At 35.6% G+C, this 25868-nt stretch overlaps 1 protein-coding gene and 1 pseudogene across 1 annotated transcript in view; both read left to right on the top strand.

Annotated features, from left to right (window-relative positions):
* Positions 1-9653, top strand: part of faf1 (Fas (TNFRSF6) associated factor 1) — a 78903-nt gene extending 69250 nt beyond the window's left edge. The window contains exon 19 of the mRNA XM_016228726.1: positions 9204-9653. Coding sequence (XP_016084212.1) covers positions 9204-9287 — 84 coding nt within the window. The 3' untranslated portion in view covers positions 9288-9653. The remainder of the gene's footprint in view (positions 1-9203) is intronic.
* A 6621-nt stretch (positions 9654-16274) lies between these two features.
* LOC107549728 (doublesex- and mab-3-related transcription factor A2 pseudogene) lies at positions 16275-20178 on the top strand (annotated as a pseudogene).
* Positions 20179-25868: the final 5690 nt, after the last annotated feature.

The raw sequence follows: 25868 nt of genomic DNA, 5'->3' as shown, positions 1-25868 counted from the left end.
TAATATCAAAATAATAATAATAGTAAATATTATTATTATTATTATTAATAATAATAATAGTCTATATCAATAATGTATATATTAGTGTTATTATTATTGTGTATTTATGAACCACATTTTCCTGTAAAGGATATTCTCAAAAAAAGGAAGCATTGTTTAATTTTAATTTTTTTATTTTTAACTACTGAGGACATTTTTCTGCATATTTGGGTGCAAATAACTAGATTAACACATGTATTTCATAATGGTATCGGTCATGACAGCTATTATAAGTACACAAGTGCGCACATAGTCCTGGAACACCGACTCCTTCCTGTTCAATATATTTGCTGTGGGCATCTTTCCCCATGCTGGAACATGACTGATATTAGTCTAGAGCCCCACTGATGGTGAATATCTTTTAATTCCTGTCCATCTGTGGTGCACTAATAACTGTGTGTGTGTGCAAGGAGTGTGTGTGAGTGTTACAGCTCAGCAGGAAAAATAGAGTGTATAATTGGCTAGTTAATCCCAGCGTGTGGCAGAAGTTTGTTGCTCATCTTAGTCTGTGTGTGTGTGTGTACTGTGCAAGTCCACAGATAGTCGCACACCTGCACATTAATTAAAAGCCATGCCTGGTTAATTAGTATTTCTTTTCCTCTTGTGTATTTTATTTTTCCATTTTTTTATATATTTTTTCACATCTATCCACAAGTGCATGAATAATTTAAGGAATATTAACTGAGGTCCTCAGAAGCAGAAAGGTGCCCTGGCTACTTCAGATATAGTCAGCAGTTCTCTTTCCTGTGTGTGAGTGTGAGTGTGTGTTTGTGTAAATAAAGTGCTGCATTTGTGCACTCTGCAGCAGGTAGATAACAAGCACTGCTCTTAACGACCTGACTAATTAACAGCATGGAAACAGAAATGGGCTTTCCGTTAATCAAGAGATGTGTGCAGGCCTGCCCAGACAGCATGTCATCCAAACCCTTTGGGGACGAGTGCTAAGGCCCCCCAACAAATGCACGCTTTTACACACACGCACACACCCACGCGAAATTCCTTATCATGCACATAAACACTCAACATCCGCCTTAAACACTAGCACTTGGGACAGCCTCACACCCAGCAAACACCATTTCACACGTTGTATTGCATTTATTCACAATCTCTGTCTGGAAAGCAATTCACATCTATCCACAAGTGCATGAATAATTTAAGGAATATTAACTGAGGTCCTCAGAAGCAGAAAGGTGCCCTGGCTACTTCAGATATAGTCAGCAGTTCTCTTTCCTGTGTGTGAGTGTGAGTGTGTGTTTGTGTAAATAAAGTGCTGCATTTGTGCACTCTGCAGCAGGTAGATAACAAGCACTGCTCTTAACGACCTGACTAATTAACAGCATGGAAACAGAAATGGGCTTTCCGTTAATCAAGAGATGTGTGCAGGCCTGCCCAGACAGCATGTCATCCAAACCCTTTGGGGACGAGTGCTAAGGCCCCCCAACAAATGCACGCTTTTACACACACGCACACACCCACGCGAAATTCCTTATCATGCACATAAACACTCAACATCCGCCTTAAACACTAGCACTTGGACAGCCTCACACCCAGCAAACACCATTTCACACGTTGTATTGCATTTATTCACAATCTCTGTCTGGAAAGCACAAGAGAATCGAGTTGCGTGTTTCTGCGGAAGTTGAAATGTGTATCCAGCAAAAGGAGGGAAGCAAAAGCAGGAAAAACAGGCTGTGTTTGTGACTGTGACTACAGTGCTTGAGTTTAATCCTCTCTCTCTTTCTCTCTCTCTGCCTCTTCTAATTAAAATCATCTCTGCCACAGACTCGCTCTATCCCTCCCACAGGATTAGGCCATGAGCACTATTGCATTTGTAATTCTGCACAAATGTTTAAACTTCATCTCTCTCTCTCTTACACTTCCCCCCTCCTCCTCCTCCTCCTCTCCTCTCCGCATCCAAAACCAAGATAATTGCCAGCAATAAGAGAGTGATTAAACAGAGGAGTTTAGAAAGGGAGAGATGGAAAAGTGTCTGAAGGCTTTTGTTTCATTTGCGGCCTGCGAGGGTTGTGTTTTCAGTTTGTTTGTTCTTTTCTTCTCTTTGATGGACAGATCCAATGCACCTGCACTCTTCAGAACGAGAGCGTGAGGAAGGATTAGAAAGCAGCCTCAGAATTCCCTTTCTATTCATAACACTCATTAATGTCATGGCACAGTCACATTGCCACTCACACCAGCGCTTAGAGGACCTCCAATCATCTGATGTGCTCTTTTTGTTTTCTGTTGTTTTTTTTATCCAAGTTATCCAACTCAGGATACGTGAGGACTTCTCTTGAATGAGTAATCTAATCTCATGTGTGTCGCTTGTAGTACGGTGCTTCTCAGCTGGTGGGTTCTGACCCAAAAATGAGGAACAGGTCTGTTCTGAATAGAGAAACAAAGCTAAATGCAAATAATAAAATGAAACTAACCATGAAATGAAAATGAATAAGCTTGGCAACTTTTTCTATAAAAATTCGTAATTGGTTTTATAATTTTATATTAATATTTATAATTGAAATATACAATATATATAGCACCTATTTAAACAATAGACAAATGCAGAATATTTAAAATTTAAATATACAATATAATATTATGTATATAATAAAATATACAATATAACGCACATTATAAATATATATTTAAACAATAGACAGAAAATGCGATAAAATAAAAAAGTGAAATGCAATAAACAGATTAATAATAAAAAGTGATCTGTAGGCCACAGTTACACCTACATTATAATATTGCACTGTAAACAATGCATTGAATGCAATAAATGTATTAAAATCTGATGATCTGATCAAATTAATCTGAAGCCCAAATTTTTATATACATAGAATATTTATTTATTCCGTTTCATCTTATTGTTTACATAAGTACAATATTATAATATTATATAATATAATTTATAATAAATAAATGGATGTATTATACATTTATAAAGTGTGGCCTACAGATCACTTTTATTATTAATCATCATAAATCTTTTGCACTTGATTTCGTGTCATCATGTGATGTCCAAAGTCAGGGTCACCAGACCAAGCCAGTTGCAAAACCACTGCTTGATAAAACATCTGTTCTTTCTATCCTCAGAGAACCATTTGGATGTGCCATTTCACATCTCTTACGTCGGTGCCTGGCATCTGCATTTACGTTGGCTTCTTGCCTTTAGAACACCCCTTAGCATCCCCCCAGCAAAGTCTTACTCCAACACTGCGAACGCTGACGCCCTCACCGCTCCTGCAGGCAGATAATGATCTCCCACCGATTTCCTAATTGGCCAAATAAACACTCTACAACACAGCGCTAACACAGACCTGGCTATTGGGTTTTAATTAATGGTGAAGGACCCTAAATGGCTTCATTAGAACTGTTGTTTCAGCTGTATATTTTTTTTCTGCAGTTTTTTTTCCTTTTCTTTTTTCCTTCTGTTTGGAAAACCACATCTCGCGTGTCTAGTCTTTATTTTTCTTCTCTCTTAGCCGCTTATTGCAGGTTCTTTTATTAGTGCTAATGAATGGCAATATTTATTTGCCTGGCTTTTAAAGTGGAGCTGTTCAATTTAAACAAGTCTCGCAACTAATCAGCGAGGACTGGCGTTCAGTTTATTACTAATTTGCTTTAAATGTTTTGACTACGTGATTCGGAAGCCAGAGCTTTCTTAAAACTGTGTGTTCTTAATTTCTAATAATGCCTTTGCTTGGTTTACTTTGCAGCGGCCTGGTAACATACACCTGCTTTATGATGAAACTCTGTATTGTCATTTTAATGAGTTTTTACTGTGTTATTGATCAGGTTAATCCTTAAGTATACTAATAATGAAATTAATTAAACTAAACGGGCAGCTGCAAGTGACATCAGTTAATCATGCTCTGAGACATTCAGCTTTTTTTTTTTTTCAGTGAACTCTATTGATTCCCTCAGGACTTTTCAAATAGTCTGCTTGTGGAAATGTACACAGTACAGTCAGTGATGCAAAAGTACTGCTCAAATTTCACATGAAGACATATTTACACTAACAGTCCTGGTGAATTTTCCCTTCAGCTGCACTTTTTTTATATATATATATTATTGTATATAATTTAGAAGCTTATTTTACTATTTATATATTATATATTTATAAATCCCACAATATTTGGGCCTACATTTTTACATTTTGCCTTTAGTTGCAATTTCTTCATTTTCTTTCTTTTTTTTTTTTTGTACACTACCAATCAAAAGTTTGAGTAAGATTTTTTATTTTTTTTAAATAATGATGATAATACTTTAATAAAAAAATGTATAAAAAAATTCTCAGGGATCATGTGACACTGAAGACTGGAGTAATGGCTGCTGAAACTTCAGCTTTTCCATCACAGGAATAAATTACATTTTAAAATGTATTAAAAAGAGAAAACAGTTATTTTAAATTGTAATAATATTTTACAATATTTACTGTATTTTTGATCAAATAAGTGTAGTCTTGGTGAGCATAAGAGACTTTCTGTCAACAACATTAAAACAGACCCCAGACTTTTGAACGGTATTGTACATTAAACTTTTTGTTACTTTTTGGCTCCTCCTCAATTGCTTGTAAGTGGTCATCACTCCGTTTAGGGCTCAGACGTCGAGTAGCACTCTACTTTTGGAGAGCAGGATTCTATCTCTCTCTCTCGTGCCCCTTTTCCTGTGGTCATCTGGGCGGCTGTCTTGTGTTTGTTTGGTGACTGTGTGGGGCCGTTGAAGATGAGTGTGTTAAAGGTTTAACAGGATTACCTGCCATCAACATCATCAAGGCCCAAAGAAAACAGCCACCCGGGCCTCTCCTCCATTACGGCCACTTCTTGCTTTAATAAACCTCTTCAGGATTACGGTGATATGAGTCTCCACACCCTTCAAATGATCTCTTTTCTTCTCCTGTTTACTTTGGCCGTCAGAGAACGTATTGTTCATCAGTGGAGATCACACTACCCGGGCACGTTTAAATTCATTTCGTATTAACGTCCACCATTGGAAAGAAAGCGGTGCATTGTGGGTTAAGGCTGTCAGTCGGGGTTTTAATCGTACTTTAATTTTATGACTGTGTGAGTGTGCGTTTGTGTACCAGTTGAGGTGTTAGAAGCACCAACGCAATCAGTGTTGCACAGAGAAGTCTAATTTAATTCAGAAGGGCCAAGGTTTCTGAAGAAACTAACAAGTGCTGAGAAAAGAGGGAGGGAGTGAGAGGAAGAAAAAGAGTGAAAGACAGAGAGAATGGAGGAAAACAACAGCTTTGTTTGTTGACAGATGCTTCTCCTATTATGGTCTGTTAATTGGATAACAATGTAAACAATCACCCATGGCATCTGTCTCCTGCCATTGGAGTGCCACCTTGTTTCTCTCATTCCCCTTTAAAAGAGAACAGTCATCAACACAAACACGCGCACACATCTGCGCCACCCTAGAACCTCATTTACTTCTACCTGATGCTGTGGTGTTATAGCAGGTTTTTGGGTTAATTTCCATTGTAGGTTTTTCTTAAGTACTTGTATGAAAGAAAGGGAAGGCATCCTGGTGGGAGCAATGTATTTTTACAACGCTCTCCCTGGTACTACCCCCCCTCCTGTACCCTCAGGTCAGATTGAAAAACAAAAGGCATAAGTCACGCTAAAATTAGGTTTGGGGCAACACAGCTAATGTGCTGAAGCGGGTGTGATATCTGTACTTACCCCCCTTCGAGATGCCAAACCCGCCGATAATACGCTGTCACTTTGAACTTACTGTCATCTGCGCAGTGCTTCACGTCAGGTGTGTCCCAATAAGGCCATTACCTCAAAATAATTTTTTCAATGTAAAATTAGTTTTTTAGACATTAGAATTGTTGTTTTTGTGTTATGGATCAGAATTCGGCCTTTAAAGGTGGGGTAAGCGATTTCTGGTAGCCAATGTTGACATTTGAAATCACCAAACCAAACACGCCCCTACCGCAAAAGGGTCTCGCCCCTATTTTGATAGCTCCGCCCCACACATACGTACGCAACCCAGGCAACGATTAGTTCTGTGAAACAAAGCAAAACCAGTGTTACACTGTGTCTACACCGGATGCGAGTGGCGCGGCGCAACAAAATACTATAGAACTCATTATAATCAGTGATGCTGTCTACACCATAGATATATATCTATGGTCTACACTGGATGCGGCGCGGCACGACACAAATCCCCGACAGAAAACTACTGCTGCGTTCTATTTATGACGTATTGACACAAATTTCAAATTATTTTCAGTGGTCGCTTTGTCGCGTCCAGTGCACCAGACAGACTTTAGCTGTTGCGGCGCAGACACAGTGTTACTCGCCTATCGAGAAGAAACAAAGCAACCTCAGCATCCGATCGCAGGCCTTCCGCTCCTTGAGTTCTCTCCAGCACTGGAAAGCTGATCCGATATTTACACGGGTCCTACTTCTTGCCTTAAGCCTTCTTTTGTTCCGCAGACATTTTCCTCTTTTGTTTTTAATCCGCCATCTCTATCTTTCTGTCGCTCGGCTCACTAATGTCCATCCTGTTCACTGAACGCTTTCTCCACCACATCAGGAGTAAACACGCCCCTTACTGCTGATTGGCTACAAGTTTGTTTTGAATCAGTTTTCTAAAGCGTTTTTGAAAAATCGCTTACCCCACCTTTAAAGTATATTTCAAGTTAAATACAGCTTCATATTTATTGACAGCATATGTGTGTAATTTCAATTTCAAATAAATGCTGTATTTTTTAAACCTTCTATTCATCAAAGAATCCTGAAAAAAAATGTTGTGGTTTCCATAAAAATATTAGGTAGCACAGCCGTTTTCAAAATGGATAATAATAAGAAATATTTCTTAAGTATCAAATCAGCATATTAGAGTGATTTTTGAAGAATCATGTGACACTGAAGACTGGAGTAATGATGCTGAAAATTCAGCTTTGCATCACAGGAATAAATTACATTTTAAGATATTTTAAGATTAAAATAAGAAAACAGTATTTTTAAATTGTAATATTATTTCAGAATATTGCTGTTTTTACAGTCATTTTGATCAAATAAATACAGCCTTGGTGAGCTCAAGAGAACTTTCATAAACCTCTTTTAAAAAGTTGCCCAAACTTTTGAACAGTACTACATACATTTTTAGCAATTTAAGTTGTGCAAATTAACATTATATATGAACAATAGTATAATTATTATTAAAGATTTATCTGTGATGTAAATGCTGTACAAATTGTTAGTCATTATTTCATGATATGCCTTCACTAATGTTAAAATAATCAAACCTTATTGTAACGTGTTATCTGGGAGTGGCATGCTGGCAATTACCACAGAAAATTATTTTAATTATTCCTCAGTTTCTCAAAAAAGACTTTTACTGAACTTTTTTTCATTATTGTGGCAATAAGTATTGTAAGCTTTTTTGATTTGGACCGGTAAGAAACCACCCACAAAACCTTAGCAACCATGAAATATGGAACGGTCCAAGAAACCTCATTTCATGCAGAGTTTTGACTTCTTTTTTTTTTTTTTTTTTCTCAGTGTATTTTGCATTTATTATTTTTATTCCATCAGCTTTGTAATACTGGCCAATGTCTTGACTGCTTTAACAGAAATTACACGATACATTATCTTAGCTTTATTCTCCAACCCTGTGACCTTCCAGTCCAGCTGCTTTCAGCTCCTTGTTTTAATTACAAACCCGCAGAGCTGGAGGGGTCTTCGGAGCAGAGAATAGGCCTTAATCAGAGCCCTGTCACCAGGCTGCAGTTAAGCCCCTGTCCTGAGCACTGTGGCCGTGCGATGTGTGGACACCCAGGTGTGAGCAAAGGCCCCGTGTAACAGGAGAACACTCTACTATTAGCTCACGACAATACAGCCATCGTCTCCCGCACTCCTTTTCTCTCTCAGCGCAGGATCACAAGCCGCTTACAGAAGTGCTCGTCACTCCTCATCGGCTGGGAAAATCCCCGAACCGAGATGTGGATGATGGTCGTGTCGTCACAAATGTCAGTTAGTTTGCTGTTAAAAGTGTGGCCAGTGATTGCAGTGCTCTTGGATAATGAAGTCGGGCTTCTCTCATGGAGATTATTAGTGGCTGATGAGTTCTCACCCCATTGCTATTGTGTTTGGTTTGGATCGGTCCATTTGCGATAACAAACAGCAGCTATGTCAAAGGGAAACAGGACACGTACCTCACACGGGGACATTATCGCATTACGCCGTTAACCAATGACATCAGATGGCTAGACCCCACACATCGCTTAGTTTAGGAGGAATGGCCAGACTTAACCTGCACACCTCATGAACTTTTTTTTTTTTAAATGGAGTAGAATCTTGATATTGCAGTAATTGCCCGTTCATGCCAAGAATGAAACTATAATGATAACTATATTAGCGTCCACACCAACGCACTGTAACATTCAGTTTGTTATAAACTCGTGCTGCAGTTCTGTCGTCTGCCACTTGAAATGCTTGAGCTCTTCAAAGAAAGATTGATTCTGATTGGCTGTCATTTTTTCTATCATTCATTAGTTGTAAAAAAGTCATTGTGAATGTGATTCCAACTGTATCATTCATCTATGCCATTACATTCCAGTTTTGGTGTGGACTTTGCTACTTTATGGAAACTTGTTTCCACCTTGAGATAAAAAAAAACTTAATTTTTTTCCCCTCAGAATTGTGAGATATAAACTCAAAATTGCAAGATTCAAGCTGAAATAAATCTGAATTGTGAGATAACTCGTAATTCTGAGAATAAAGTTGGAATTGTGAGATATAAACTCACATTTGCAAGAAAATAAATAAATTCTTTTAAAATTCCGTGATGGAAATAAAGTCAGAATTGCGAGACGTAAATTCAAAGAAAAAAGTCAGAACTGTGAGATAAAAACACTGAATTGTGAGAAAAAGGTTCTGAGTTTACATCTTGCATTTTTGACACTTTTTTACTGTTTTCTCAGAATTGCAAATAACAGAAGTCTGAATAGATAAAAAGGTCAAAATTTCCTTTAAAAAATTTTTTATCCCATAGCGGAAACAGGCTTCCATACTATTTTTAAATTTAGAATTTTTTTTTATCATCATCCTTGGTGTAAACGGGCCTTAAAATTAGCACTTTTTTATTCCTTAAACATTGAAAAACCTCAAGTTTGCTTTTTTTTTTTCTTTGTCTCTTCTCAGATAACGCAGTTAGACCCGGCATGGAGTCTTGTGGAGGCTAAACTCTTCCCTCAGGAAACCCTGTTCCTGGAGGCCAAAGAGTAGGACTGATCTGAGATGTCCCGAGGCGAACAAGAAGAATAAGCAAAGAACTTTTAGCATGATGTCCACAGCGACCAGACACACACCCACACACACACAAAAGCCTTCACACATTATCACACAGTGCGTTGTATATGAATGCAGAGTGTACATTTTATGCACACGGAGGCCTTCACAAGCACATGGATAAATGATCATTCTCCTCACATAACTGCAGTGTAATGTTCTTTTTCCACCCAAAATGTAAGGCAACTGAAAAGAATAAAAAAAATAACATGCAGATGTGTGGAAGTCTAAAACAGCCAGCCTCACAGACAAGGACTTCTCACTACGGCTGCTTTTTAGACATGTTTTGTGTTGAAATGAGACGGGGGAAAAAAAAATCTATAAAAAAAAAAAAAAGACAAATAAATAAAAGTCAAACAAAGAGACATTTCCTGGAGAACGCAGGACCATTTCCTTTGCCAAGGTTCTCAGAGTCCCTGATTCACAGCTTGGCCCTGGACAGCCCATATTCCCGGCTTCTCCCTGATACCCTAATTGATGATACTTGGTTTTAATCTCAATTGCTTATGTTTATTTTTCTCCATTTCCCCACTTTTTAAGTTTGATGCTGTATTGGAATTTAGGTTGATATACATTATATAAAGAATATCTAAACATGCATGTGTTGTGCCACTCTAAATTTATTTTTACCTTCATGTGTGGGTGACTACATGTTCATGACTACCTATGTTCTTGTGGCTCAGTGGTAGAGCTTTGCATTAGCAGTGCAAAAGGTTGTGGGTTCGATTCCCAGGGAACACGCATACTGGTAAAAAACATATAGCCTGAGTGCACTGTAAGTCGCTTGCGTCTGCTAAATGCATAAATTATTATTATTACATCATCGTGACATCATCAAACCAGCACATGGCCTCTTCACATTGAAGTTCAGCATTTTTAATACATGACTGCTAAGGTCAATTTAAAATATTCTTACATTATTTAACTCGCGTGTCATTCCAAAGCTGTATGACTGTTTTCCAAACAGAGAAATTATGAAACATTGTACTGAGAACCATCTGAATGAGGACTGGAGCTTCAAAAAGGATAAAGGTGGTCAATATGATTTGTATGCTATATAGCAAGTCTTCTGAAGACAGAAGTTTGAAAGAAATCTAAGTTGTTGTTTTTTTTACTGAAAATATTGGCCTATCATGTTGGAGGTGTAGTAACGTTTGATTCATGGATCAGTGGTTATTTTGGGTCAGATCTTTTCAATGCATTGTCTGATTTTATTTCTTTCAAAGACTTGTTAACGCATCGGACTGTACAATTATTGAAATATTCTGTTTTTATGTTCCACAAAAGAAAGTCATACAGGTTTGGAACGATATGTGGGTGAGCAAATGTCAGTGTTTCATTTTTGCTTTAAACTGTTCTTTTAACATCCTAGGACAGGAATGCAAGTACATCGCACCAATCCTTTTTTAACCATTTATTTTCCAGGTTGAGATTACTGCAGTCAGATTTTTTTGGGATCTATTGATCTATTTTTTTTATTTGGGATCTATTGATTCAGGAGGAATCCATAAATTCATGAGGAATTTACCTTGGGAATACCACAAATATCTTCACTGCTGATGTGAACTACTTATGGTTAACAATGTAATGCACTAAAGAAGCTTGTGGCTTTTTTGTCATTGTGCATGAGAATGTATCGAGTGGCATTCACATGACTGGTCATGTGTTCTGAAAGGACTCAACAAAGAAAATTCAGTGATCACTTTGAGGAGCTCTGAATGCTACATGACGTGCAGAGACACTAAAGTACTGACAGTAGATGTTGAATGAAGGTTTTTGAGGTGTTCAGACATCTCTGATCAGAATTATTAGCCATTATGGCTATTTCCCCCAATGTACTTTGAAATTAAATGCCTATTGTAATCTCTGCAGCTCCACATATTTTAATGATAGAAAAACAAGACTGCACATACACACACACACACATCGTTCTTGACACTACAAGACTAGTCAAAAATTATTGAACAATTCCATTTGAAAAAAGGATAGAATTAAAAATTATATAATTATTAAAAAGCATGCACATATATGCATATATACTTTTTATTACATTCATATTACCTAGTTAGACCTTATATAGTCTAAACTAGTCTTTAATATATTCTGGACCATTAAAGACTACTAAAACATTATTGAACAGTTTTATTACGTTAAGTGTGTGAGTGTGTGTGTACAAACACACTATTTCATACATATTTTACATGTTATCTATATACATTTTAAAATAAAGACAACTTGTAAAAAAAGGAAGGAATATTCCTATTATTTGTGGGTATGTGTATAGTATATGTAAACACAAAATTACATTTAATTTTTTTTTGTGTGCGTATGTGTATACATACACACATACATATATATATATATTATTTATATGCAATCAGCATTTTTAAAAGCTGTTTTAGTGATACTGAGTTTTGCATTTGTCGATCTGATTTTCTTTTTCATACAGTTACCCTGCTAACCACTTGTCAGGTCTGTGACATCTCAATCTGTGTCCCTGAATTGTAGCTGCTGTCAATCAAGAATCTGATTTTCCAATTCCATCATGGTTTGATCCCAAACTCTATATTTAGAGACAATATTTTGTGGCTTCCTGTGACACAGATTCTCCTCTGGCAACATCAGGTGGTGGCTCGATTCTTCAATAAAAAAGGGAAGCATTCAATAATGTTTGACTAGTCTTTAAGGGTCAAGAATGCTGCTGGCCCTTGGTGAGAGAAGAGAATTCCTGACGCAAGTGATCTCTTCATTGAAGCAGTTCCTGATCCCACAGCATCCACTCACCCAACGATGCTGAAGTCTCAGACTAAACTAACCTGGAGGGTCACTCAAAGTTTACTTTCTCAGAGATGCTAGAGAAACAGAATCTATGCGGCTTAAAGAGTCGCCCGAAAAAGGGGCTCATTTGTGGTGGGCAATATGTGCAAATGGAGTGAGTGAGACGGGAGGGGTTGGTGTGAACAGAAATTGTTTTATTGGCTGCTTCCAAAAGGAATGCTTTAGTCATCCTGACAGATCTCCAGGAGTTTTCAATAGATTTTTCATTTTATTAGGTATTAAGACCTAAAGGTTACCAGGTGGAGGTTATTTTTTGACTTTATGGATGTTTCTTCAACTAGGGAAATTTTCCCCTATGTTTTTTTTTAATGATTGATTTTTGCTTGTTTTTAGTAGTTTTCTATGTTTAAATCGATTTTTTAAATTAGTGTCTTAATAATTAATTTAATATGCTTGAGTATCTCTTGCCCTCTTTAATCCATTGTGTTGAAATTCTAGTTTGCACTTTTTCCTAAAAAAAGAAATCACACTTTTAATTTGATATTTGTTCATTTTTTTAATAGCAAAGACATACTGTAGCCAATTCTGCTTTTTAAGAACAATTTCTGCAAAAAGGTTTACGTTTCTGTATTTATTTGTTGTGCAAAAATAAGCAGTGACAGCTCTGCCAAGAAAAGCAGAGTGAAATGTCATTTTACATAGTATTATTTGAAATTGAGAAATCGTATATTTTGTATACACGTGTTTTAAAAAATTAGATGAATGCTGACAATAATGTCAAGGACAACCGTGTAATAATATACGATTAATTAAAATAAATAATTAAACGATAAAATAATAAATCACTTAAAAAATAGCATAACATATGCCTCTAAGCTAATAGTTATTAATATAACCACGGTAAAAGTATAAAACACAAATTTTAATTCAATGCAAAAAAAAAATGATTCAAGTTCTGACTACGATTAATTACGTGCATTAGACTGTGTTGGCCTGTTAAGCATCTTTATAAAACGGGAAATACACTACAGTTCTCATAAAAGAGCTTACATTTTTATCTTGAAGATTTATCTCATTGCTTTGCTGAGTAAAATATTTTTGAAGGAAAGATGACGTCTTAATATATAGTGAATATTTACAAATAAATAAGTCAGAGTCAGTTAATATTACTGGACGTTGTTTGTCTATCAGGACAAACCTGGGCGTTTGTTATTCATTGTAAAATAAAGTATACAAAAGTTGTGTATTTCAATGTATTTTAGATTCATTTTGGGAGTAAAAACGTTTGACGCTACCATTACCAATAAAGCAGAAAGTTCCAATCATTATTAATATACTATTTAGCTACATGCCATTAATATATGTTTAAAAATGTAGATCTCATAATCATTTTAATTTGCCCCCTTTTTAAAACAAGTTTAATTAAGGCACTACTTGATTTATTTTTGTGAGTAACATTAACGGTGCCATTTGTCAGTAGTACGCTAATTGCAAACATTTAACGGATGCACTTATTAAATATTTCGCGTATTGTTCGGTGACGCTCAGCGGTGACACTAAGCATTAATCTTTCGATATTAAAAAGTTGTCCAGAAAGTAAGTTGACAAGGCCATTGTCCAAGTTAGCACAATCCCCGTTTCCCACTCCCGTCTCATAAGAAAATTCTGCAAGGGAGAAGAAAAAATAATAAAGCTGTGGTATTCGGATTATCGTGAAGGAGGATAAAGCATTAAATGGGGCTAAAGGGGCCTGAATAGACGCAGTGGCGTGCGAAGAGAAGCAGAGTAATTATTGCTTCATAATTGTGTTCTTTTTCTTTTTTCAGACAGCATCGCGCTGCAGAGCCCCACTTGGAGCGGTTGTGACATTTAGGAGGCCGGTCTTTGTGCTCAACACTTCAAGTTTAAAAAACAAGGCCAATTGAGTCGGCGCAGCTCAAAGCCCCAACCATTGTGAGGGACCACATTGAGTTTGGATTTGGGACAATGGTGTTTCTCAAATTTCTTGCAAAAACCTATACTCCATCTGTGATCTCAATGAGCGCTCTTTCACTGGGTTCCTGCTTTTCTGTTTGATTCGTTTGTAAAGGGAGGCAGATGTGGAGGGATGGAGGCCGCATTTTAATTGGCTGTTGCCTGAACACACACTCGCATCATTTCTTCATCTGTCATCGGCGCTGTGCATCCTTAGTGTAAAAAGTGGAAGTTTGTCTACAGAGTAAGATTACAGTAATAAGTTGTTTTTGTAATGTGGTCTTATAATTTTTTTTTCTCTTTCTCTCTCTCTCTCTAATATGGCTTAGAGGCATTGATAAAGTTATTTACCATCTTGCAAATTTACTATTTGCAGTTAGAACCAAAAAAGGAAGACCGCAATATCTAGTGTAAACTATATTTTACCGACAAGATCAAGAACAGACTGCATTAAGATGCAACAGACATTTCCGTTTTTAAAGTCTTCCATGAAGATTTAGGAAACTTGTTTTGTAATATCCACTATATCCAGTACGAAACCTAGATATATGATTCTAGAACTATTTTGTTTTATTATAACAAAACGGCACCAGATGGTGCATAGTAGGCTACTACTCGCTCTCAGAGAAAAAGGTACAAAATCTGTCACTGGGGCGGTACCTTTTCAAAATGCGCTATAGTTACACTTTGGGTAAAATATGTACCTTTAAGGTATAGGCTAAATGTGCACTATTTAGGGCTAAATAAGGTACCTTTTGAAAAGATACCACCAGAGTGACCAGTTTTTGTGCCATTTTTTTCTGAAAGTGTATGTGAGGATTGTTTAATTTCGTAAATGAAAATACGGATTGATAAATAAGCATTAATTAATAATTACATAAAAATACGAATAGGCTAAATTAATGAATTATATATATATATATATATATATATATATATATATATATATATATATACTGTATATAACTAAATATAAACTAATAACTAAATATATAATAATATATAATAAATAAATAATAATAACTAAAGCAAGCGTCAGCCAATAAAAGCTTATTTTAGCGCAGTTATTTTAAGCGCTTTGTTCTGTGCCTTTAGGGGACTGCCATTGCTGCGCTCAAGGGTCCTGTGCGGCGTGGCAGCTTTTCATGTGAACAAGAGGTTAACAACCTAATGAGGACTTGGAGAAGAGATGAAGCGTGTAAATACACTGTTTTTTAAAAAAAAAACTCGCGCTCGGCACCCTCATTCCCCTTTTTATCTGCTACTCTAACCTCTGCTGCGCTCTGCGCACTCAAACCATTCCAGCAGGAGTTCCGCAGGGAGGCAGTTCGGGTCCAGCCGCTCTCCGGCCTGGTATCAGCGGAGAGAAAGATCCTTACAATAGCGCTCCGGGGTGCTGGAGGAACAGAGACATGCTGTTACATATGTCGGGTCAAGCATCTCTTTTGTGCTGCTTTAAAAAGGTGTAAAACTCAGTCAGCGGTGGAGATTCTAAAGGGAGTGAAAGCCTTGTATGGGGTTTTGATGCATAGGTCTGATGAACTGTTGAAAGAATGTTGAATTTCCTAAGTGCCCACAGTCAGTTTTAATTGCCCGGGGGCATTTAATTGGAATTCACAGAGACGCCCATTCAGTGGAGAGATTTTCTTTTAAGTAAAGTGTGCAGAGGGCCGGGTTCATTATTTAAACTTCATAAAATATATAGGTTCTGCATGAACAGAATTAGTAAATGTAGCCGTACACTCTTAAAAATAAAGCACTTCTTGGTCTCCGAGTAGAACCTTTTTCTTATCAAAGTTGCTTTTTGGATATTCTGAGAATTTTTTAATGTTTACACTTAGATCAGTGCATTGGCTTCGGTTCATTAAAGTTTTCTCGAACGGATAGAAGGTAATTGTGAGTTTGTACGATATAATGAGCTTTTAAAAAAAAGATTTTTAAAATGCATTTGATATTCCACACTAAATGTTTTATATTGAGTAAGAGGGTTGTAAAAAATTATATCTAAGTCGTTTACTTTGAGTTAGTTACATTCCGAAAGTTGTGACTATATATCATCGACAGAACACTATGTTCTCATATCTGTCAAAAGATCACAATTGTTCAGTGCTTTCATCATCTCTCAGTTCATGAACAATCAACGCCTGCTTGCGGTTTTGTAATGATCTCGGGATGTCTATTTTCAGTCGCGTGAGATCGCTGCAGAGATAATGACTTTGAATGTCAAAAAGCTTTAGTTTAATATCGTCTCTATTAGTGTGCTGGTTGGGTAATTAAAGGTGCAGATGAGAGCGGCGGGGGGGACAGATGGCATTTGCTTACTGTGATTTGAGTGTGCAAACAATAAGAAACCGAGCGACAGGGAAACAGTACAAGCCCACATCACTTTATCGAAGGGGGCGAGAAATTCAAAGTCCAGGAACCAAATACGAGAACCGTAGGGATCTGCTTTAAATTCTTTGAAAAATACAAATCTATTTGGCGATTTGCCAAATATTCAGATTTAAGTGTATTGTTGTCTAGCAGATTTGTTTAGCAGATGCAAGCAAACATTTTAATTTTTTCATGTAATGTACAACGAATCGTTAAATAAATAAGCAATATAGGAATAAATGCAGTAAATTCAGTAAGTAAAATAAGCCATTGGCTAAGAAAATTGTGTATATTGTTTAAAAAAACTAGCTACGCTAAATTAAAGCATTAATAAATTACAGCAAAAATAATTGTAGGCTTAAAGAATCTCACTGACATTTTTTAAAACCTAGTGTTACAATAATAATCCTCGTTTTTAATTCTTGAACATTTCGAGTCATAACAATACATTACATTTAATTCTAAAATCATTTAGTTGTAGTAGTAGTAACAATAACAATAATAATAGCTCTTTCTGTTGATGTTCGTATTTTGAACAATCCGCAGACTTGTAAAAGAAGTGCGCTAAAATAATCAAATAGTCACATGAAATGTGTTCGAGACACACACACAGAATCTCACTGACATTTTTTAAAACCTAGTGTTACAATAATAATCCTCGTTTTTAATTCTTGAACATTTCGAGTCATAACAATACATTACATTTAATTCTAAAATCATTTAGTAGTAGTAATAATAATAATAATAATAATAGCACTTTCTGTTGATGTTCGTATTTTGAACAATCCGCAGACTTTTCAAAGAAGTGCGCTAAAATAATCAAATAGTCACATGAAATGTGTTCGAGACACACACACACACACACACAACAACAAGTAGTTAACATGCTGAAATCCAATGTTATTTTAGAATCATTGAGATACTGTTAGTTTTTATTAATATTTAGAATTAGTTTTTCCTTTGTATATTTTCATTTTAATTTAAAAGGTGGAGTAATTTTACTGCAATTTACTTTTATAGTTTTTTCTTATTTCTTTTCTATAGTTTTTAATAATTCTTATTTCAGTTATGGTACGTCAAGTTAAACTAAACAAAAATGAGAAATTAATTGGCAACTAACTGAAACGGTTTTTAATATTTCACTTAATTTCAGTTAACATTAATTTTTTTTCTTTCAAGTACATAAGCATAATCATATACCTTAACTTGCACATGAGCAGAAGTGTATAACAAAGATGTGAAAACAGTCTAAACTTTCAAAAAAAAAAAAAAAAAAAAAAAGTAACTTATTTTGGCAAATAGGTATATACTTGTAAATAAAAAATGAATTTGTCTGCAAAAAAAAAAAGTCAACTCTAACAGCGATTTTGTCTAAACGGCAGATAATAATGCCAAAGCGTAAAACACTGCCTTTAAAGATTATAGTGTAAATAGTCGTTTGTCTTACAGGATCTATTGCCTGTATTTTAGTAAATAATTCCTTATCATAAAAGTTTTATGTTTTAGCTTTTAAAATAAAAAAAAAAAAAAAAAAAAGTACCTTATTTTGGCAAATAGGTATATACTTGTAAATAAAAAATGAATTTGTCTGCAAAAAAAAAGTCAACTCTAACAGCGATTTTGTCTAAACGGCAGATAATAATGCCAAATCGTAAAACACTGCCTTTAAAGATTATAGTGGAAATAGTCGATTGTCTTACAGGATCTATTGCCTGTATTTTAGTAAATAATTCCTTATCATAAAAGTACCCTGGTAGGTGGATAAATAATACTCATATACATTCATTCAAAATAAATGTTCTAGTTATAAACTTTCTTATAACACTTTTTAATGCAATGTTATACAGAATCTTAAGAACCTCTAATGAAACATCAGAAACTTTTTGAATATGCAAAGAGATATCCACTTAAAAAACAAATGCGCTGTAAAGTACCTTTGAAAAAGATATATTTTTTAAATTGCATATTTATAAAGTGTATGTTATACAAATAGTAGTGCTAACTTGAATTTCTAGTTTCACTCTCATACAATCCAGGAAAAAAAAGGCGTATTAGTTGATCGCAATTACTGACGTACATCAATCTATTTCAGGAGAATCCAACATCCAAAAGTTCGAGTTGTTCCCCAAGACACCTTTACGAGGATCGGTGACCCTACAGCAGGCGGTTGGAAAGTCCGTATCCACAGACACCGAATCCGTTCCAGGAATGTCGTCTCCAGATATGCGTCACGGCTCGGGTTCGGAGAACGGTGACCGCGAGTCCATCGTGAATTCCCCGATAGCCAAACCATTAAAAGACGGCGATGAAACGCCAGGTTCCATCAGTCCGCTCGGCTCAGACTCTGGCTCGGATACGGATAAAGACGAGCAGGAGCCCTCGCCTTCCTCCGCAGCATCGCGACAGATGAATGCCATCGACATTCTAACGAGGGTTTTCCCCAACCACAAGCGCAGCGTCCTGGAGCTTGTGCTACAGGGATGCGGCAAAGACGTGGTGCAGGCCATAGAGCAAATCCTCAACAACAGCGGTCAAGCCAAGGGCCCAGATGAGTCCTGGACGGCGGATCGGATTCTGCAGAGCGCACAGCTGCCCATGTCCTCCACCCCGCGGCCTATGTTACCTGGAACCATGACGCTCAGCAACAGATCTGCCTTCTCTCCTCTGCAACCCAACGCGCCACACTTTGGTTCCGACCCGAGCACGTATCCTCTCAGTACGCATTTGGGCTTGAACCCACTCCGGTTGGCATACTCAGCTCACAGCAGAGGCCTTGCCTTCATGGCTCCATACTCCACCACAGGTCTGATGCCAACATTGGGCTTCAGGCCGCCAATGGACTATGCCTTCAGTGACTTGATCAGAGACAGGACTCTCTTGCATAAAGATCAGAGCTACACCAACGGACTGTATGGTCCTCTGGTCAACAACACTCCAGAGAAACAGTGAGATAGTGTTTCCCAAGTATAGACAAAAGTATTTCTTGTCTTTAAAGACTCCTAGGCCTAAAGTTTCCTCATCTTTAAAGACTCAGGGGCCTTGTGTTTCTGTATATAAAATATGTCTAGTTTAATCACCAGAAAAAAATGTGTTTGGTGGTCGTGGCTTCTTTGAAGTTTGAGAAAATGGTTATGTGTAAAAGAAAATGGTTACATGTAAAGGTTAAAGTAGTTTTTAGCCATCTTACTGCAGGTTGGCGTTACTGACACTGCCTCAGCGCAAAAGGAGCCAGAGGTGAATTATTTTAGACCTTTAGCAGGGTAACCATAGTATTCTCAAGTAATGTAAATTGTGTATTTTAAAATCCTTCACGTTTGTTACAATCCATTTAGATTATTTACCAAACAGATTAAGCCCCAGTGTGATAATAGTGCAATTCCTAGAATAATAATTTGCTTCATCATTTTAAAAAGGGAATATTCTAGCATTATTGTTATTGTGGAACGTCTATTATTCACTCTTTTTCTGCTCAGTGTCTGAAAATCGTGCCATGTTCATTCAACAGAACATAAGTTCTTTGGATTCAGTATGGTTACTGGTTCAATTTGTGTTCCCTTTGTGAGTGATATGTTAGGCTACAAGACTAAATAATGTATATTGCATTTCTTGATGATAAAGTCATATTTGTCAAAGTCATTTTCTCAATAAAAAAAATCAAAAGGGATCTAAAAAAGATGTAAAACGATTGAATGTTGATTGAAACCTTGCAGCGTTGCGAAGTGTACATTTCTCTGTGTAAATTTGGCAAAAAATAAATGTTATTTTATTCTTAAGTTTTGCTTGTTTTTTGCATTTAAATAGTTTTTTTTTTTTTTTATCCATAGCATTTGGGATATTGTGACCTAATTTAAAACACATTTTGCATGTACAATACCAACTAATTATCAACAGTTCCACAATAACTTCAATAATAAATAGGCAGGCTAATATGTTTACAAATTATTAATGCATTTGAATACTTCACATATTTAAAAAAGAATTGCTACAAAAGTAAATTTGCTAATAATTTCATAACAACATTTGAAAGTCTTATCGGCACTTTAAGCTAAAGAGAGATGATATTAAGCTCTTCTCTTCTTTTAAAAGACTGTGAAACCTCTAAACAGAGACAGTCTCAAAGCAGGAGTGTATAGCTGCACTATTGAAACGCGATGCCATGGAGACACAATCCCCTCTCCAGAGCTCAAGTGTGTACTTTCTCCCGCAGATAAAACCGTGTAAACAGCAGTGTCTGATTGACAGTGTGCCTTCATTTAACGGAGAAACCGAGCACTCCAATGTTCACAATGCACATTTGATGAGGAGCATGATAACCATTCTCTCGGTTTGTTTAATATTTACATAGAAAGTGTTTTAATACATCTTAGAGAAATTCCTCTGCTCGGGGGCCTTTTCTTCAAATCAGTTTTTATTTAGTTCAGTGTTTTTATTTACTTTACAGTCCATATAATTATTAACATTTCGATAGGCGTACACTGTAAATCGTGTGGTAATTTTTAAAAATAAATAATAGGAATCATAATAGGAATTATAATCTATACATTTATTAAGTCAAACGATTTACGACAAAATTATTTTAAACTATCAAATATATTTCACCTAAATAAAAAAGCGTAGCCTATGCTAAAATACATTCAAAACTTATTTATTAATTTATTTTTGCTGCAAACATTTTACAAAAAGCGTTGTATTTTGAAACGGAACAATATGTTATTTGCCAGATTTGTTTGTGTGTGTTCAGGTATAGGCTACCAAAGCAGGTTTATTTTTCTATTTTATTACTTACATTGCACAAGAACAACTGAGATGCCTGTTTGTCTTTTTAATTTTACTTTTACTATTATTCAGAAAGATGAGAACATACAGGAATGTGGGAATGTCTATCTATATCTATCTATCTATCTATCTATCTATCTATCTATCTATCTATCTATCTATATAAAACACACACACACACACATATATATATATAATATTTTTAATTGTCTTAGATGCAACGGAATATGTGAATATAAATTTAGGCTACTTCTAAAATGCACTACTGCATTAAAAACACTATTGACAAACTGCATTATGAAATTCCCTTGTCTTGAAATTGTTTCAGAATTTGGCCATCATGTTACAATTCTGACCTTCAATGCGAGAGTTTGTCGCCCTCTTGTGGTAGAATGTGGAAATAAACGGAGCCGGTCAGTGGCTTCACGGGTGACTCATCGAACAGCTTGGTCTTTGATTATATCGCCACCTTGCGGTGAAATGTATGAAGAACAGACACAGAGGAACCCAACAGAGGAAACAGGCTGTTCTGTCGTGACGTCAATCTATAGGCCAAACCGGAAGACAGTTTCTCGAGTTCCCATCCAGCTAAAAAGACATTGATGGAGTGTTGGGAACATAACTCAAATAATACATGTTTTGGATGGACTGTAAAAAAAGAGGCTGAGGATATTGGATTGACAAGAATAGATGTCCTACAGTGGAAATTCCCATAATATCTCCGTGGTTATTTCCAATACCTATAGTAGACCTTCAGACTTGGGAAGAAATTAATAATAAAAAGGGTTATGTTTCCAAGAATGAGATTGCACAAATATACATGGATCTAAAATTATAGTCAGGAAATTAAAATATTTACAGATGGATCCAAAGATCCTGTTTCAGGAAATACAGCAGTTTCTATATGCATTCCTCATTTTAAGATTAAAATTGCAAAAAGGACAAGTAATCATTTATCAGTTTATTCAGCAGAAATGATAGCCATTCTGATAGCTCTTAATTGGGTCGAGGAAATACAGCCATTAAGAACAGTTATTTGCTCAGACTCTTATTCTGTCTTAATAAGTTTATTAAGTGGCAAGTCTACATCTAGACAAGACATATTATATGATATCCTACAAAGCATGTTCAAAATTCACCAGTATAGATTAAGTATTTCATTTTTATGGGTACCGGCACATGTTGGGATAGAGGGAAATGAGGAAGCTGATCAAATGGCCAAGAAGGCATTAAAACAAACCGATATAGATATAAACATATCACTTAGTAAAGCAGAAATGAAAGGAATAATCAGAGGGGCTATGATTAGGAAATGGCAAAAGATGTGGGATAGGGACATAAAGGGTCGGCATCTATACAACATTCAAAAACAAGTTGGAAATGGAAGGAAAAACTTTGGAAGTAGGAAGGAGGACACAATAATATCTAGACTCCGTATTGGTCACACAGCTCTTAATCAATCATTATTTATTATTGGTAAACATGAATCAGGTAATTGCAATAATTGTGGTATACCAGAGACTGTGGAACATATCCTATTACACTGTGAAGCATATGAAAGAGAAAGAATGCGATTAATAGAAGAATTAAGTTTGTTGAATATTGAAAGAATAACAATTAAGACAATACTAGAGTATGCTCCAGCACAGTATAAAGTCTAGAATGCAATTATTACTTATTTGAAAGCAATAGGTTTAATAAATAGAATTTGAAGATCACATAATGAAGTATATAAAATAATTGTATCCTTGTGTAATACTCCTTTGGTCAAACTAAAGGTTATATGATGTATGGGTTTATTTCAAATGTTTTATTTATTTAATACATTTTTTCCTATGTGCTGTCACCTATATACGTCATGCTCCACACTCCAGTCCAGTAGGTGGCGGAAATGCATCTTTTAAGTGGGGTTGCCAACCGCCATTAAATAGAAAAGAAGAAGAAGAAGAAGAAGTTTCTCGAGTTCACGCGGGAATTTCTAATGGAGTTTTAGAATAGCGGTTTTCGATTTAGTTGTAAAAGATGGTATGTAGTCGACATAACTTGAAGAGACGTTCACGTTTTGTTCTACAACGCTAATTTGATTAGCATCTACCAAATGACACGTGGATTCAGGTGAATTTGCGCCATAAAGTGTTGATTGGACACTTTGATCTGTTTGGTTAGAGACACCAGTTGTGCAGCTCAAAACGGTTAGCTACTGTAATAAACATGGCGCATAAACATTCATTTTATTATCAGCATAAACCTTTTGAAGCACATCAGTCCTCATTTAAGGCAAGTCAAAGTCATGTCCGGGTCATAATCACCCTGTCAGGATTGAATTATTATTATTAGCGTGGAAACTAATTAATATACAGTTCACTTAAGATAAAGTTTACATGCTATAAGATTTATTAACTTATTAATTAATTAATTGTATTTTTGTTTCGTTAAATCTAGCAATTCTCTGTGAGAAAGGGGGAAGAATGTAAAGTGACATGTTTAAATGTAGATGGAATATAATTATGAGCTATATTGTTATTAACGTAATAATATATTAGCTATATTTTAACTTTTTTTAAAATGTAAAGTTACTGTTTGAGTATTAACATGGTGTACGTACTGTCTCATTTATAGAAACCTTTTTCCCATTTGTATCAGATATGAATTTGAAAATCGACAGATCTATAGCACCATCTACTGGATTGTTACTGATAAAATATCATTATTTTGCTTCCATCTTCGATATATATATATATATATATATATATATATATACAGGTATATATACACACACACATCATATAGTGTGATGTAAGAGAATATGGAACTCATACTTGAGAAGGAAAAAAACCACCTCTGTTTTATGCAGCAAAATTATGCAATATGTGCAGCTGATATGTTTATGGCCAAAAAGTAAGACAAAATTCTAATAGCTTGTAATGTAAATCAATGAGATACTTCATAATAGTATAGCAGACTATTTATATAAAATGCATGTAAATATCAGTTGTCACACTATATCTCTGTGGGGGGCAAAACAAGCAATGCAATACAATGATGATTGAGAGAAGAACAAATCAATGTTTCTCAAAAGCCTGATATATCATATTTGATACTCAAATTTTAACATGATTTTGCTCAAATTCATGTAAATGGAATAAGTTGCTTCAGTCTAGTAAGTGTTGATTTTGAAATATTACTACTAGCAATATATATTTTTTTCTTGTGTTAAAATCAAAGATTTCAGCAAAAAGATACATGTAACACAGCCTGAAGGTTTTGATCATGTTGATAATTTAGAGGCCTTAGAAATTTGCGTATCAAATATGATACAGTGGGATTTATAGGGAGTTAACAGTGCTAAAATACATTATGAGAACCAAAAATGGTAACTGTGCACATATGCAGCGCTGTTACTTGAGCACACTCAGAAAATAACTGGGGCTTTTGGCAAAAAATGCTAGAGAAAATGAAAATATTTAATATTAAAATTGTGTTAATCTCTCAATATATATATTTTTTAGTTATTTAACGTTTGTTATATTCAATCATATTTTTTCTAGGTCTGTCTATGTATGGAATTGGTGCCCTCCATTGTTGTAATTTATGAACACTTTGGAATACAGACATAAGGTTGGTCTCTTTTTAAAGAAGAAAATCAGCAGATTTAAAAAAAAAAAAAGTAAAGTATCAAAAAGTAATGGAAGTTTAAATTTACTGTAAAGAAAATGCACTATAATAATTTTATTTTATTTTATAAATAATAAATGTTTTACATAACATGTTTTACTCTAAGGTTAGTATACAATTAAAGCCTTATGTCTAAAGTTATGTTCCAAATTTGAAGTTGATATGAAAAAAATTTAGGTTCCTGTGAGATTTTATTTAGGGCGTTATACCACAAACAGCCACCGAGTGCCATCCAAACTCCATTGAATTTTTTTAATGCATTTTTCTGTCACAAATGTCTAGATTTCTCTGTCAATATTACTTCTTCTATTACCACCAAATATGGAATCCTGAGACTCAACCTTTCCAATGATATGTTTTTAGTCAAGATTATAAAAAGATTTGACTCTAAAAGACTGTAATGCATTTTGTAATATGACACTTGACACCGCCCACTAAGGGGGAGGAGACTGGCAAACGATTTTAAAGTACCATTTCCATGGTAACGCAGTGTACAATTTCAAAATGGTTTTCACAGGATGAATTTTGGGCTTCTAAGCTTTCAAAATGATTTATGATTTATGATGATAACTAAAAGATTTGATAGAGAAAAAGGACAACAAAAAAAAGAGCGCCAAGCGTCCCACAGGTGGGACGGTGACAGTTAAGGGGTTAATATCCTTTATGTAGGTTGTCTTGTGCACATCTAAAATTCATAATGCTCAGGTCATCCAAGATGTAGAGTTTGTTTCTTCATCAGAAAAGATTTGGAGAAATTTAGCATTACATCACTTGCACACCAATGGATCCTCTGCAGTGAATGGGTGCCGTCAGAATAAGAGTTCAAACAGCTGATGAAAGCATCGCAATAATTCACAAGTAATTGATGGACGAGAGTCATGTGGATTAATTGTGTATTATTGTGATGTTTTTATCAGCTGTTTGGACTCTCATTCTGACGGC

The sequence above is a fragment of the Sinocyclocheilus grahami genome, unplaced genomic scaffold (assembly GCF_001515645.1).
Source record: "Sinocyclocheilus grahami isolate Dianchi unplaced genomic scaffold, SAMN03320097.WGS_v1.1 scaffold16.1, whole genome shotgun sequence".
Lineage (NCBI taxonomy): Eukaryota > Metazoa > Chordata > Actinopteri > Cypriniformes > Cyprinidae > Sinocyclocheilus > Sinocyclocheilus grahami.
Note: the sequence above shows the minus strand (reverse complement) of the source record. Positions and strands in the feature narration are given on the sequence as shown.